A 17,016-nucleotide genomic window follows, 5' to 3' on the forward strand; every position below is an offset into this window, starting at 1 on the left:
TGCCTGTTGATGGTGTGTCAAAAAGAACCCCATAGGACAACCCCAGAGACATGCACCATGGCTCTGGATTATAGAATCCACTGTATTTTTTTTGTAGTAATTATTTTAAACCATTTTTTAAAATGAACTTGGACGGTTTTACACATGCTAAGTAGTAGTTAGTATCTTTGAGGACTGATTAACTGTATGGTTTATTGGTGTCAGGTTAAAGGTAGCAAGTACTGGAGGTGCTGGAGTGTTAAAGCACTCAACATTTTCTGAAAGAGTAGAAAAACCCATGCTAAAAATTTAGATCATTTATTTTCAACTTATGAAATAGTTTTGAATTTTCACTTTTAATTTAAGTTAAATTTGAATTGAACGTTTTATGTTTAAGTTATTACTGCGGGAGCTCCTGAGAGTTTGGTGATGTAATTTTTTTTAAGATATGGACCAATAAAATTTCAGTCAGAGAATTTCAAATTAAAATCCTACGGTACAAGGTCTTAAAGGGTTAAATTAGAAGGGTTGGTTACAGAACGTTCACATGTTTCATAGAAACCCTACAGTGCAGAAAGAGGCCATTTGGCCCTTCGAGTCTGCTCTGACCACAATTCCACCCAGGCCTAACCCCATATCCCGGCAGATTTACCTGCTAGTTCCTCTAACCTACACATCTCAGGACACTAAGGGGTAATTTTAGCACAGCCAACCACCTAACCCACACATCTTTGGACTGTGGGAGGAAACCCGAGCACCTGGAGGATGTGCAAACTCCGCACAGACAGTGACCCAAGCTGGGAATCGAACCCAGGTCCCTGGAGCTGTGAAGCAGCAGTGCTAACCACTGGGCTACCGTACCGTCCTTTCATGGAGAAAGTAGAAGGTTTGGGGGTGATCTAATTAAAATCTTTAGAATGATAAAGTCATTTAATTGAGAGTAGAAATATTTCCTCTGGAGGGGAATCTAGAACAAGAGAGCTTAATATTATTAGATATTATATCCAGCTCTGACAAAGGTTTATCCAGACCTGAAATGTTGGCTCTATTCTCATGCTGTCAGACCTGCTGAGTTTCTCCAGCATTTTCTGCTTCTGTTTCAGATTCCAGCTTCCACGGTATTTTGCCTTTAACCTAATATGATTAGAGTTAGTCAGCATTTAGGAATGAAATCAGGCAACATGTTTCATGCAGACGATACGGAAAACCTCTCCTCTTCAAAAGGCACTGGATGCAGGGTCAAAATCTTGGAATTTCCTCCCCAACAGCACCATGGGTGCACCTGCGCTTCAGAAGACATCTCACCTTCTCAAGGGCATCTAAGGATGGGCAATAAACACTGGCCTAGCCAGTGACAACCACATCCCATAAATTAATAAAAAGAAAAAAGGAAAATTTTGAAGATGGAGATTGATAGATCTTTATTAGGTAAGGATATCATGAAGTACAGAACAAAGGTGGGTGAATGGAATTGAGTCATAATCCAAGTGAATAGTAAAACAAGGGGTTTGTGTGCATTCCGCCCTTTCTTTAGTCATAGAAATCTATTTACTGATCTTGTGGCATTTAGACTGCATTTTATACTCAAAGGAGATTTATGGTAAGCTCAACTGACATTTATTCCCAACCACTGTAAAGGAAGATGCATTTACAGTAGCAGTTCGCAGTTTACCCTTACTTCACAGATTAATGCTATGAAGCTGCTGATATGATGTAGTATGCAGTAAAACAGCAAAGAGTAGATTCCACATTTCTATAATTGCTATATTGTATGTGTCTGCCGTCCCAATCCCAGATCATTGCTGCTGTAGAACGGACGGCAATGACTCATGTAAAGTAATAATTTCTTAAGACATGAGCGTTGCTAATAATTGTTGGAGTGAGCTCACGGTACCTTTATTTAATTTTGGATGTTCTCAAGGTAAAGCAGCTGAATGCTGAAAGGTCATGGAGAGTGCAACACACTGAAGGGCAGCTAGCCTGTGGACACATTGCATTTTTATTTTAGCTGTAGGCAGTCACAGCTGATTTACTGTGTTGGGCTGTCTGCAAGAGGTAAAAATAGGCTCAAAAATACTTATGTTTGCAAATTTCGTCTCCACGTTTCTCCAATAGTTATGACATTGGGGAAAAGCTATCTTGGGATATATGGGCACTGCCCATCAGACCAAGACTGCAAGGCAGCATCCAGAACTCTAAACCTGAAATGTTAATTATAGTTGGTTTATTAAGTTTTACTTATTAGTGCCACAAAGTAGGCTTATATTAAAACTGCAGTAAGTTACTATGAAAATCCCTGAGCTGCCACACTCCGGCCCCTGTTCGGGTACACTGAGGGAGAATTTAGCACAGACAGTGCATCTAACCAGCATATCTTTCATACACTGGGAAGAAACCGGAGCACCTAGAGGAAACCCACACAGAAATAGGGAGGATGTATAGACTCTGCACGGACGGTGACCCAAGCCAGAAATTGAACCCGGGTTCCTGGCGCTGTAAGGCAGCAGTGCTAACCATCAGCGACCCACTTAGCCTATCAATTGCCCTTCCATTGTTGCGCCCAATATCATCCTGATGTATTACCAGATCACTCTCAGCCAAGGGCAGGATACGAACTAAATAGCAAGCTCCGTTCAAAAGTACTTCAGCCTCTGATAAAGTACTGAGATACAGGGCTGGTTTGTGTAACAATGCCTTTACAAAAATAATTATGTCAGTAAATACTGGGTTCGTGCATGGTACAGTTCTGTTCATAACAGCAGTTTGAATGACGTGCAATTGTGCATTAGGGAAATTCGATGACATAGGTATGCACAGTTGAAAGTGGTGAAACAAATAGAGTATTCCAGTCGCATAGCAATTTGAAAAATCATTTATGGACTGTGGGTGTTGCTGGCTCGACCAGTATATATCGCCCATCCATCATTGCCCTTGAGAAGGAGGGAAACATAGCTATGGATTGGAGGGATCCCCCTTGCAGCATGGTTGGTGTCAGGGAAAGAAGATTTCTTTGAGATTGGAAGCATACTTGGTCAAGAGATGATTCCAGTGACTCATTGACCCCCAGATACAATAACCGGAATTCTACCACCCCACCCGCCACGGAATCCGAATGGGTGAGAGGTGGACAACGGAAATGTCCATTGACCTAGGGCAGGTATTTCTGGTCTCGCCCAAGCGAGGCTGTAAAATCCCACTCAAAGGCCTTTCTTTTTTGGTGTAATATTTGCCAATTCTTGTATTTTTGTTTCTTTTTTTCTTTTCCCGTTTTCCTGGACCTCTTCACATTTTGCACCATGACGCACAAAATTCAAGTGGGTGCTGTCAATCTCCCAGCTGCAGTTTAATACCCATCACATTTCTCCCTCTCAGTCCTGATGAAGAGTCAAACGGACTGGTCCGGATGGGATCTACCCTAGGATTCTCTGGGAGGCTAGAGAGGTGATTGCAGAGCCTCTGGCTCAGATCTTCAGGTCGTCATTGGTCTCTGGTGTAGTCCCGGAGGATTGGAGGATAGCGAATGTTGTCCCATTGTTTAAGAAGGGGAACAGAGACTTTGCCGGGAATTATAGACCGGTGAGTCTTACTTCTGTTGTGGGCAAGGTTTTAGAAAAAATTATTAGGGATAGGATTTATAGTTATTTGGAGTGTAATGAATTGATTAGAAATAGTCAGCATGGTTTTGTAGCGGGTAGGTCGTGCCTTACTAACCTTATTGAGTTTTTTGAGAAGGTGACCAAAGAGGTGGATGGGGGTAAGGCAGTTGACGTGGTATACATGGATTTTAGTAAGGCGTTCGATAAGGTTCACCATGGTAGGCTTCTGCAGAAAATGCAGATGTATGGGATTGTGGGTAATCTAGGAAGTTGGATCAGGAATTGGCTATCAGATAGGAGACAGAGGGTGGTGGTGGATGGTAAATATTCATCATGGAGTGCAGTTACGAGTGGTGTGCCTCAGGGATCTGTTTTGGGGCCACTGTTGTTTGTAATTTTTATTAATGATCTGGATGAGGGTATAGTTGGGTGGATTAGTAAATTTGCTGATGACACCAAAGTTGGAGGTGTGGTAGATTGTGAGGAAGGGTGTCATAGTCTGCAGGGAGACTTAGATAGGTTGCAGAGCTGGGCCGAGAGGTGGCGGATGGAATTTAATGCGGAGAAGTGTGAGGTAATTCACTTTGGTAGGAGCAACAGATGTGTCGAGTATAGGGCTAACGGGAGGACTTTGAATAGTGTGGATGAACAGAGGGATCTAGGTGTGTGTGTACATAGATCCCTGAAAGTTGGGAATCAAGTAGATAAGGTTGTCAAGAAGGCGTACGGTGTCTTGGCGTTTATTGGTAGGGGGATTGAATTTAGGAGTCGCAGTGTAATGTTGCAACTGTACACTACTCTGGTGCGGCCGCACTTGGAGTACTGTGTGCAGTTCTGGTCCCCGCATTACAAGAAGGATGTGGAGGCGTTGGAGAGGGTGCAGAGGAGGTTTACTAGGATGTTGCCTGGTATGGTGGGGAGGTCCTATGAGGAGAGACTGAGGGATCTAGGGTTGTTTTCGTTGGAAAGAAGGCGGCTAAGAGGGGATCTTATTGAAACATATAAGATGATTAGAGGTTTAGATAGGGTGGATAGTGATAGCCTTTTTCCTCGGATGGAGAAAGCTAGCACGAGGGGGCATGGCTTTAAATTAAGGGGGGGTAGCTATAGGACGGATGTCAGGGGTAGGTTCTTTACCCAGCGGGTGGTGAGGGATTGGAATGCCCTGCCTGCTGCAGTTGTAAATGCGTCTAGTTTGGGGGCGTTTAAGAGATCTCTGGATAGGTTTATGGACGAAAAGGGATTGGTATAGGCTAGTGGGTCATTGTTTTTGTAACTGGTCGGCGCGACATCGTGGGCCGAAGGGCCTGTTCTGCGCTGTAATGTTCTATGTTCTATGTTCTATGAAACGTTAAGATCAAAGCAAATTACTGTGGATGCTGTGATCTGAAACAAAAAAAACAGACAACGCTGGAAAATCTCAGCAGGTCTGACAGCATCTGTGGAGAGAGAATAATGCTAGCATTTTGAGTCTGGATGAACCTTCCAGACTTGTGGGCTGGGATTTTACCGGAATGCCCGCGCCGATTCCGGGTACGGGTGAGGCTTGGAGAATGGCATTCTCCGTTGGCCTCAGGAGGGATCGTATGAACCTCGGGCGGACTTGCCATTAAAATTCCACATAAAATGTTGACTGTATTCCCTCTCAACAGATACTGTCAGTCTTGTTGAGTTTTTCCAGCATTTTCTGATCTTGTTTCATGATTCTAACTGATATCAGTCAGTGCTGTGCTTATGTGTGTTTGTGTGTGCGTGTGTGTGTCTGTGTGTGTGCACTTGTCCTTTGGTGACTTGCTTTCTGTTCCTCACACCCCATGAGAAAGCGCCCATAGCTATCATCCAGCCTCTTTTCCTATTCCTGATGGGGCTGGTGGGATGGCAATTGCAGGCATGCATCTCCCATCCTTCGTCTGGCAGGCTGCTTTAACAGTGTGTTTCCCCATCCATCAACCTCGGCAATCAAACTGCCTGCTGATGCTCGGGGAACATTGTAAGGCCGAGGCCAATTGATTCTGCAAGTGGGACGAGAAAAGAGAAACAGAGAATAACTCCAGGCTGGTGAAATCTGTGAAAGACTGACAACTCGTAATGAGACATCATACTGCCGTGGTCTGATTAAAAACCTTGACGGGAATGACTGTATCTGAGGCTAGTGTTTTTTTTAATCATCCATGGGGCATGGGCATTGCTGGCTGGCCAGCATTTATTGCCCATCCCTAGCTGCCTGAGGGCACTTGAGAGTCAACCACATTGTTGTGACTCTGGAGTCACATGTAGGCCAGACCAGGTAAGGATGACAGATTTCCTTCCCTAAAGGACATTAGTGAACCCCAGATGGGTTTTTTCTGATCATCGACAATGGTTTCATGGTCATCAGTAGATTCTTAATTCCAGATTTTCTTTCATTGAATTCAAATTCCGCCATCTGCTGTGGTGGGATTCGAACCCAGGTCCCCAGAACATTAGCTGAGTTTCTGGATTAATAGTCTAGCGATAATAAACGATAGCTACACTATTAATCCAGAAACCCCTTTTATATGTGGGCCAACCATTTGCAAGACTTTTGTAGAAGACTTGACAATGTTTGGTTCGTTCTGAGCTTCGTTAATTAATTAGGGTGGCACGGTGACACAGTGCTTACCTCACAGCTCCAGGTTTGATTCCTGGCCTGGATTACTGTCAGTGTGGAGTCTGCATATTCTCCCCGTGTTTGCATGTGTTTCATCCGGGTGCTCTGGTTTCATCCCAAATTGTGAAAGACGTGCTGGTTAGGTGCACTGGCCGTGCTAAATTCTCCCTCAGTGTACCCGAACAGATGCCGGAGTGTGGCGACTAAGGGATTTTCACAATAACTTCATTGTAGTATTAATGTAATCTGCTTGTGACACTAATGAATAAACTTGAACTTTAAATTATAGAATTTTTAGCCTGAAATGGTGCAACGCTGCAGGTTGTACATATATCTAAACTTCATCACTGCAGAATACCTCCAACTAAGTAAATGCATTTATTTTTAACAATAATATGGCCCAAGCAAAATGATACATCTGCCAGGAGCACAGAGCTAATTATAGACATCACGTCAGTTCACAGTGGTAGACAGCTGCCTGCTTGCTGCACTACTTGAGGAAGTTCAGGCAACTTGGTGAATAGTCAGTCAGATCATCCTCAGAGAGACTGTTAAAGACGCTTGGGGTTTTTTTTGCCTTAAGGACTCTTCAAGTTTTGTACGATTTATAAACGAAAATCTTTGGATAAGATTGGCGGCAGAGTGGCACAGTGGTTAGTACTACTGCCTCACAGCGCCAGAGTCCCAGGTTCAATTCCACCCTTGGGTAACTGTGTGGAATTTGCACATTCTCCTCATGTATGCGTGGGTTTTTTCCAGGTACTCCAGTTTCCTCCCACACTCCAAAGTTATGTGGGTTAGATGGATTGGCCGTGCTAAATTGCCCCAAAGTGTGAGGGTTAGATGGACTAGCTATTGGAAATGTGTGGGTTTACGAGGATAGACTGGAGGAGAGAGCCTGGGTAAGATGCTGTTTTGGAGAGTCAGCATAGGCCCGATGGGCTGAATTGCCTCTTCTGTACTGTACGGATTCTATGTAAAGTCCCCTTTGAGAAACTCTGAATAAAATCCTGTTGCTAATTTCTAAGCATGAAAAGTTACAAACTATCCCAAAGGAGATGAGGCATTTTACTCTCCTACTGCTGCCAGGCACTACCTGAATGGAATTGATTTGATTTATTGTTGTCAGATATATTGGGATACAGTGACAAGTATTGTTCTTTGCGAGCTAGGCAGACAAAACATACCGTTCATAGAGTACATAGGAAAGAAGGAAAGGATAGGGTGCAGAATATAAAGTTACAGCTACCGACAGGGTGAAGAGAAAGATCAGCTTAATATGGATATTAGGGGGAGATGGTGGCCTACATAAGAACATAAGAACATAAGAAATAGGAGCAGGAGTAGGCCATCTAGCCCTTCGAGCCTGCCCCGCCTTTCAGTAAGATCATGACTGATCTGTCGTGGCTCAGTTCCACTTTCCCGCCCTCTCCCCATAACCCTTAATCCCCTCGCTTATCAAAAACCCATCAACCCGCGTCATAAAAATATTTAGCGAGGCAGCCTCCACCATACTAACCAGAAACTCAGCTAAAAGGTGGAATTTAAATGCAATAAAAAGTACCTGGAATTAAGAATCTACTGATGACCATGTAACGATTGTTGGAAAAAGCTATCTGATTCACTAATGTCCTTCAGGTAAGGAAATCTGCCACCCTTACCTGGTCTGGTCACAGCAATGTGGTTGACTCTCAACTGCCCTCCAAGGGCAACTAGGAATGGGCAATACATGTTGGCCAGCCAGCGACGCCCATGTCCCACGAATGAATAAAAAAGTGTGATAAGACCATTCAAAAGTCTGAGTCTTCGGAGTCCGGAGAATCGCCAAATCTATAAGAGATTTAAAAAGAGCATTGTTAGAAAGTTCAAAAGAGAAGAGTACAGTTTTAAGAGTGTAGAACGAGAGTAAAAGATAGAATTAGAGGGTATGCTGGGGACAGCTTGCAAGAAGTCGCCATGCTAGGGTGCCATCTTGATCTCTCTGTATATTGAAACGAAAAGCTTTTAATAAACTTCGCAATCTTTTATTTTCCTTTTTTTATTTTGGTGATTTAGTTATGATTTGAAAAGAAAAAAGGCGATTTAATCCCTCCTGGCGCCTTAGCTAGTAAGAACATTATCTGTTGGGGAATTGAGTCAAACAGGCCAGCAAAGCCATAGACACCAGCCAGTTCTTGGAATTGCTGCTAGCTGACAGTTTCAACTCCCACGTCAGTTGCAGAAGCTGCCTACGCACATACTTCCAAATGAAGAAGGGCCCTTTGGGCTTCTGCCCTCCTATGAGTCACTGCCTGCAGAAGAGAAAATGATGAAATTTTTAATAACGGATGAAATTACGTGAATGAAATCGTCATTTTTTTACAAGGAAGGAATGCTTACTTTCAGCTTCGAGATCAAAGTCTTTATTGGAAAGTAGTTAGAATAGAATCATGGAATTCCCTACAGGAGGCGTTTTGGCCTGTCGAGTCTGCACCAACTCTTCAAATGAGCTCCCCACCCAGGCCCTCCCCCATAATCCTAGGCATTTAGCATGGCCAATCCACCTAACCTGCACATCTTTTGGATTGTGGGAGGAAACTGGAGCACCCAGAGGAAACCCACACAGACATGGGGAGAGCATGCAAACTCCACATAGTCAGTCACCCAAGGCTCTGGTGCTGGGAGGTAGCAATGCTAACCACTGTGCCACCAGCGTTGCATGCTGTTGCTATGGTGAATGTAGGTGTACCTTTCAATTCCTTTTAATAATTGGGGATTCTTTCTCCCCATTGAAATGGAAATGACATTGAGAATGAAAAGGAATTCACAAAGAAACACCAAGGCATTCAAGGCTACGGACTATGTTCTGAAAAATGGGATTAGAATAGATAGGTGCTTGATACCCAGCGCTAACACAAATGTGCTGCAAAACTCTATGACTCCATGACTATAACAAGGCCTTAAAAGTAATGTTCAATCTTACATTGTTGGAGAAATTAGTGCAGTGTTCCTGTGTGTGTACACTGAATAGGTGGACTCTGAGTTCGATATACATTTTCATTCCATTCAAATTCAGAATGACTTCTCCTTCTTTCTAATTGAGAGGTGAGAATTACCTGAAAATTGCTTTGCAACTAACCAACAAAAGATGCAAGTATTTGTGCTGGGAGTGTGGGACCGGTTTGATAAGTTTTACTTTGCCTTCTTTTGTGATAAGGAATCCACAACACCAACTACTATTGAACCTGAAGGTGACACGGTGGCACAATGGTTAGCACTGCTGCCCCTTGGTGCTAGGGACCTGGTTTCAATTCCGGCCTTGGTTGATCGCATGTGTGGAGTTCGCATGTTCTCCCCGTGTCAGTACGGGTTTCCTCCAGGTGCTCCGGTTTCCTCCCATTGTCCAAAGATGTGCAGGCTAGGTGGACTAGCTAAATGGACCCTGAGGGCAGAATTTTCCAGCACAAACTGGGGGGTGGGATGGATTTTCCGATCTCGAGGTGAGCTCAGCCAGAAAATCCCGCCCTTACTATCCCAAGATGTGTGGGTTAGGGGATTTGCGAGGTAAATACACGGGGTTATGGGGATTGGATCTGGGAGGGATGCTCTGTTGGGGAGTTGGTGCAGGCTCAAGGGCCCAAATGGCCTCCTCCTGCACTGTAGGGATTCTATTCTGTGAAACCTCTCCTAATGAAGGGCACCAAATCGTAATGTGTGTCAAGGATTGGATTTGAACTCTGACCTTTGGAGACTAAATTCACCTTTTTGCTTCACTTCAGCATGATTTCTCTGTTTGTTTAAAAGCATTGCTACACGTAAAAAAAAAACTATGGACTTTTATTAACCTGGTTAATTAGATTTGGTTCTTGGAAAGGGCCAAGTAGATCAAGTGTCAATGGGGGAACATTTAGCAGCAGTAACCATTGTATCATAAGGTTTCAAATGACTGTAGAAAAAGACAGAAAACAGTCTAGAGTGAAGGTAATTAATTGGGAGAAAGCCAACTTCAATGGATCTGGGCTGAATAAATTGGAACCAAAAGCTGGCAGGAGAAGTGGTAAGTGAATAATCAGCCACCATCAAGGAAGAGATGGTTCAATGTATATTGCCTTAAAAGGGAATGTTAGAGCCAACACACCCAGAGTGCTTTGATGATAAAGGAGATAGTAATGAAGAAAAAGTGCTTATGACAGGTGTCAGCATGGGAGGCAGATTGGCTCAGCGGCACCGTGGTTAGCACTGCTGCCACACAGCGCCAGGGACCGGGGTTCAATTCCTGGCTTTGGTCACTGTCCGTGCGGACTCCGCACGTTCTGTGTGGGTTTCCTGCAAATGCTCTGGTTGCCTCCTACAGTCTAAAAGACATGCTGGTTAATTGCTAAATTCTCCCTCCGTGTACCCAAATAGGTGCTGGACTGTGGTGACTAGGGGATTTTCACAGTAGCTTCATTGCAGCGTTAATGTAAGCTTATCTGTGACTAATAAATAAATAAACTTTAAATTAAAAAAAATACAATTGAGAAGCAGGTTGAAATCAGAAGGTTCAGAGGGGAGGGGAATAAGCAAATTGAAGCAAAGAGGGAAAATGAAAAGAGACTGGCAGCTAACATAAAAGGAAACCCCAAAGTTTTCTATAAGCACATGAATGGTAAATGGGTGATAAAAGGAGAAGTAGGGGCATTAAGGGACCAAAAAAGGGAATTTATACATAGAGGCAGGGACATGGCTATGGTATTAAATGAATATTTTGCATCTAATCTTTGCCCAAGAAAGAACCTGTCACCCATGCTTTGGTGAAAGAGGAGGAAGTGTGAGTCGCTAGAAGGGCTTAAAATTGATAAGGAGGAGGTATTAGAGTTAGCTGTCTTACTCAAAGTGGATAAGGCCCCAGGGCTCGAAGAGGTGTAGCCAAGGATCTTGAGGGTTCAATGAAAATGGAAATTGTGGGCAGCATGGTGGCACAGTGGTTAACACTGCTACCTCACAGCTCCAAGGACCATGTTCAGTTTCATCTTGGGTGACTGAGAGTTTCCTCCGGGTGTTCCAGTTTTCTCCCACAGTTCAAAGATATGCAGGTTAGGTGGATTGGCCATGCTGTATTGCCCTTTAGCATCCCAAGACATTATGTAGGTTAGATGGATTAGTCATGGTAAGCATCCGAGGTTACAGGGATAGGGTGGAGGAGATGGCCTGGTTAAGATTCTCTGTCGGTGCAGACTCGATGGGCCGAATGATCTCGTCTGCACTGTAGGTATTCTATGATTCTACTCTGTGAAATTGTAATGATTCTGGATTGACCATTATCTAAGACTGCATTACACATTTTGAAATAGAGATGGAGATCTATATTGTAGCATGTAAATTGCAATTCTATCTTAATTATTGTAAAGTAAAGCAGTGGAGTCGAATGTCTTCATGGAGGTTTCATCACCCAACATGCTCTGCCCCATTCTCCTGCCATTGGCCACTCAACACATCCATCCTCATGGCGCCATCTCCAGAAGCCAATAGGAAAGTCTCTTTATTATCCTATGGTGTGATTCTTGACTGCCAGTCAAACAACCTTTTTTCCCCCATATCCAATTTTTTTGTAACTAACAGATCATAACAAAAAGGAAAACTGACAGTTATATAGCACCTTTCATGACATCATGGCACAGTAATTAGCACTGCTGCCTCACAGTACCAGGGACCTGCGTTTGATTCCGTCCTTGGATGACTGTGTGAAGTTTGCATGTTCTCTCCATGTTTGCGTGGGTTTCTTTCGGGTGCTCCAGTTTCCTGCCCAGTGCCAAAGATGTGCAGGTTAGATGGATTAGCCATGGTAAACGCTCGGGGTTATGGAGGTAAGGCAGAGGGGAGGGCCTGAGTGGGATGCCCTTTCGGAGAGCCGATACAGACTCAGTGGGCCGGATGGCCTCTGACTGCACTGTAGGGATTCTGTGGACCTGAGAATGTCCAAAAGGCTTTACAGTCACTTTTGTAATGTATGAAACACATACAGCACAGAAGGAGGTCACCCACCCACCAGCTCTTTGAAAGAACAATTCAATTTGACTCAGTCCCGGCTCATTCCCTATAGCCCTGCATTTATTTTAATCTCAACTTGTTGTCTGATTCCCTTTTGAAAGTTATCATTGATTTTGCACCACTTCAGACAGTGCATTTCATACATAGCCACTTGCAAAAACAGAAATGTCCAAAGTAAATAGGGAAAAGAATAACAACTTGCTTTTGAATGACCTTATCTTTTTCCAGGGTTGCTTTGCTGGACATTAATCTTCAATTCCTGGTGTCCCTATGCCAACCTTCCAACCTCCAAGGCAACCCTGTTTGAGGGTGTGGAACAGAAATGAATAACTTTCAGTCCTTGAAGGTGTTTAATCTTTTATTTTGCAGATTCGTTGCACAAAACCTTATGAGATTAGAGCGTTTGGGGATAACGCATGTATTAAACAGTGCAGAAGGAAACTCGTTCATGCATGTTAATACCAACGCTGAGTTCTACGCAGGGTCAGGAATCGTCTACCATGGAATTAAGGCCAATGACACAGAAGCATTCAATCTCAGTGCCTATTTTGAAGAAGCTGCGGACTTCATTGACAAGTCATTAGCCCAGAAAGACGGTAAGCGGAAATGCTACACTTGTTGTTAATTTAGTTTATCGACAATTGTGCAATCTCACCCACAACCCTGTGGGCATATTGTTTTATTTATTTATTAGTCACAAGCAAGGCTTCTGTTAATGCTGCAGTGAAGTTACTGTGAAATTCCCCTGGTCGCCACACTCTGGCGCCTGTTTGGGTCAATGCACCCAACCAGCATGTCTTTCAGACTGTGGGAGGAAACTGGAGCACCTGGAGGAAACCCACGCAGACACGGAGAGAACGTGCAAACTCCACGCAGACAGTGACCTAAGCCAGGAATTGAACCCGGGCCCCTCGCACTGGGAAGCAGCTGTGCCACTGTGCCACCCATTATTTGACTCACTGTGTCATGCATTGGTAAAATGCATGTTGGCCTGACAGGCAGAAAGTTGTCAATGCCAGCAGACACAAGGTGGGCATGCACCAAGAAGATAAAATAAAGTATGTCCTTTTATGGAGTTAGATTTGGTGGACATATGCTTCAATAATGTTTTAAACTCAAATTATTTCTATTTTGACACAGTTGGTACTAATTGGTCGTACTTAGAATTTTTGTTGTGTGATCTCATGAGAAGAATTGGCTACATGAATGCAACTGTAAATATTTATAGCAAAATTCAAAACCTCAAAACTGAACTGTGGGAGTGTATAAAGCTCCTGTTTGCAAGGATAATGACAGAATGTTCTGATTTTAGAGGGTGCGAATGGACCATGTGAGTGTCTTATTAATTACATTTTTAAGGATTAATGGCAGTTACGTTGTTAAACAGTGATAGGTATTTATACATCTATCAATGGGGATAGGTCCCTGGAGAGGGAATATATCACCGACATACTCAAGGTCTTCTGTGATCGATGGGCACTGCGGGGGTTGATGGGATGTGTTATTGACCCCCCCTAGTCACATTTGGGTATTATAAACCTCCTTTGAGATTTAGGCTGGAATTTGCTGGCCTTGCCTGTGGCTAGGATTCTCCAGTCCTGCGGCTGGGGTTGTCCAGTCCTGCGGCTGGGATTCTTCAGTCCTGCGGCTGGGATTCTCCAGTCCCGCACTGTGAATGGAGTTTTAGCTGAGCACCAAACTCTCTGTTCTCACTAGCAGTGGTGCACAGGGCAAACAAAATCGGAGAATCCAGGCTTTGGTTTTCGTTTGTTGCAGTTCACCTTAAAGGGGCTGCCATTTCAATTTTACCCTTCCATTTGTTCATTTAGTTTAATGCAGGATGAGAACCTGAAACCTAAAAATGGTTCACCCCAAAAATAGTATAAATAGGGATAGTCCCTAGAGAGGGAGCACCCAATGCCACTGTGTGCCTGAGGCCTTCTGTGCTGAGTGAGCACTGCAGAGTCCGGGATTCGTTGTTGATCCCCAGAACCACATTCTGATTTAAATTTTGCTAAGTTCCCTTTCGTAGTTTTGCTTTTAGTTACAGTGTCCCTTTAAGGGGCCACTCTCTTTATTGGTTCACTTAGTTTTTTGTTAATTTGCCCTCTTTATTTGTTAATTTGATTTTCCCCAGGCGTATAAATGCGGATAGCTGGGACGCTGGGGACGGAATTCTCCCATCCAGCCCACCATGGGAATCATAGCGGGTGGGACACAGACCATGCAAAGGTCCATTGATTCCGGGTGGGATTTTCCAGCCTTGGGGCGAACGTGGCAGAAAATCCTGGGAGTTGTGTTGTGTTATCTGTGAACTATATCAATAAGCTCTCTCCAGCAAAGATAGCAGCTGTAATAGTTTTAACTTCATCAGATGGTATGGATCCGATTAACAGGCCAATTTCACTAACATTTTGCATACAAATTGTACCAAGGGAAGATTGTATAGATGTTTCCTCCTACAGCAGGGTATGGTAGTGCTATGATAGTGTTGACTCATGAAGAATAGTCTCTTGGTCATGATGCTGCTATGGTAATCCAGAAGCCTCCACTGATAATGTATAAAATGTAAATTCAATTCCCATTATTTCTATTTGAGAATTTAAATTCAGTTAAAACAAAATCTAGCAGTAAAAATTTGGTATCATTTGAAGTGATCATGAAGCTATAAGCTTGTTGTAAAATTTCAACAGATTCGCATTGTGGGTCAAACCACAGCACACAGACTGCAGCGATTCAAGAAGGCAGCTAACACCACCTTCTCTTGGGATGGGCAATAAATGCTGGCCCAGCCAGTGACACCCATGTCCCACAAATAAATTAAAAAAAAACTCTTTGGGAGAGGAAACCTGTCATCCTTACCTGGTCCGGTCTACATGTAACTCCACATCTCACACCAATCTGTTTGCCTCTTAACACACGAAACAGTATTAATGTATTAATCAATACAAAGGCAAATCACTACCTTCACAACTTGTGACGGACAATAAATCTCAATCTTGTGATGCCTGAAAGCTGTTGAGAAGCAATTTCTTTTACGTTGTCGATAGCCGAGTAGTCTTTTGGAATGGTGCTATGTATAGGGAAGGTAGGAGAGCTAGTAGCCATTCTGCAGCAACTGGATTTAGCAGCAGCTTAGTGTAAGATTGGGATTGAGACACATGCCTTGCATGCCTGCAGTCAGCAGCTATTGAATGGTGTGGGGAACTCGAAAAGCAGGACAACCAGAAACAATATTCCAACAATACATTATCATTGATCAATAGCTATGAAAACCATTCCTCCCAATTGACACCAGGATGGATACCTGCTCTAAACCTTTATACTTAAATAAAAGGAATTCATTTAGACATGGCTACTCTAATGAACATGTTTTTAGAAACATAGAAAATAGAAGCAGGTCTAGGCCATTTGGCCCTTTGAGTCTCCTCTGACATTCATTCTGATCATAACTGACCATCAAAATCAATTTTCTGATCCTGCCTTTCCCCCATATCCCTTGATCCCTTTAGCCACCGCCGCCACCCCCCCCCCCCCCCCCCCCCCCACCACCACCCACCCAAGAGCTATATCTAATTTCTTCTTCAAATCACACAATGTTTTGGCCTCAACTATTTTCTGTGGTAGTGAATTCCACACATTCACCACCCTCAGGGTGAAAAGATTTCTCCTCACCTCAGTCCTCAGCACAGTGGTTAGCACAACTGCCTCACCGCACCAGGGACCCAGGTTCAGTTATGGCTTTGGGTCACTGTCTGTGCAGAGTCTGAATATCCTCCCTGTGTCTGCGTGGGTTTCCTCTGGGTGATCTGATTTCCTCCCACAGTCAAAAAAATGTGCTGGTTTGGTGAATTGGCCATGCTAAATTCTCCCTCGGTGTACCCAGACAGGCACCAGAGTGTGTGACGAAGGGATTTTCATTACAGTGTTAGTGTAAGCCTACTTGTGACACTGATAAATAAACTAAATTTAAAAGTTTATCCCTTATCCTCAAACTGTGATCCCTAGTTCTGGACTCCCCCACCATTCAGAACATTCTTTCTGAATCTACTGTTTAATCATGTTAGAATTTTAAAAGTTTCTATGAAATCCCCTCTCACCTTTCTAAATTCCAACATATGCAATTCTAACCGACTTAGTATCTCATTATGTGACAGACGTGCTATCCCAGGAATCAGCCTGATAAACCTTTGCTGCACTCCCCCTATAGCAAGGACATCCTTCCTCAGATAAGAACACCAAAACTCATTTCTAGCTTGTAAGTAGCTTTGATTAAGATCAAATCACCAGTGTCAACACTGACAACTTGTACTTGCTACAAGATTTGATGGACAAATTGGTTTGATGTTTAACTAAGCAACAATGAGGAATTGACTTTAAAATGGAACCATAAGCAATGATATAATTGTGATATATCTGTATGCATTTTAGGTGATCTCTGCCCTGTGCAGCTACAAATCTTTCCAAGTTATGACTAGGAGTTAACATTGCAGTTTCTCATCACTCATCATCAGTGAATCTGGATCAAAAGTAATTTTAGTTCCAGCTCCCTAGTTCCTTCCATTAAAAAAAATCTATTAATATTTGGCATAAAATGGCAAAATCCTATGAGGTAATTAATAAAACATTAGAGTGCCAATATTTTGTATATTGAAGCAGCACCATATAGATGTGTTTGCACAGTTCCACTCAAAATTGTGTGTAAAACATAGCGTGCAGTAGAAATAATTGGATAATAGCATGAGGGAATCATAAATCGGAAAGCTGTAGGTCACCAGTAATTTTTAACGAATACTAAATTAT

At 43.2% G+C, this 17,016-nt stretch overlaps 1 protein-coding gene across 1 annotated transcript in view; it reads left to right on the forward strand.

The window, feature by feature from the left end:
- dusp3a (dual specificity phosphatase 3a) overlaps nucleotides 1-17,016 on the forward strand; it is a 32,848-nt gene that overhangs the window by 1,715 nt on the left and 14,117 nt on the right. Inside the window, exon 2 of the mRNA XM_080213944.1 lies at nucleotides 12,583-12,809. Coding sequence (XP_080070070.1) covers nucleotides 12,583-12,809 — 227 coding nt within the window. The remainder of the gene's footprint in view (nucleotides 1-12,582; nucleotides 12,810-17,016) is intronic.

The sequence above is a fragment of the Carcharhinus amblyrhynchos genome, chromosome 27 (genome assembly GCF_965287045.1).
Source record: "Carcharhinus amblyrhynchos chromosome 27, sCarAmb.v2.hapA, whole genome shotgun sequence".
NCBI lineage: Eukaryota > Metazoa > Chordata > Chondrichthyes > Carcharhiniformes > Carcharhinidae > Carcharhinus > Carcharhinus amblyrhynchos.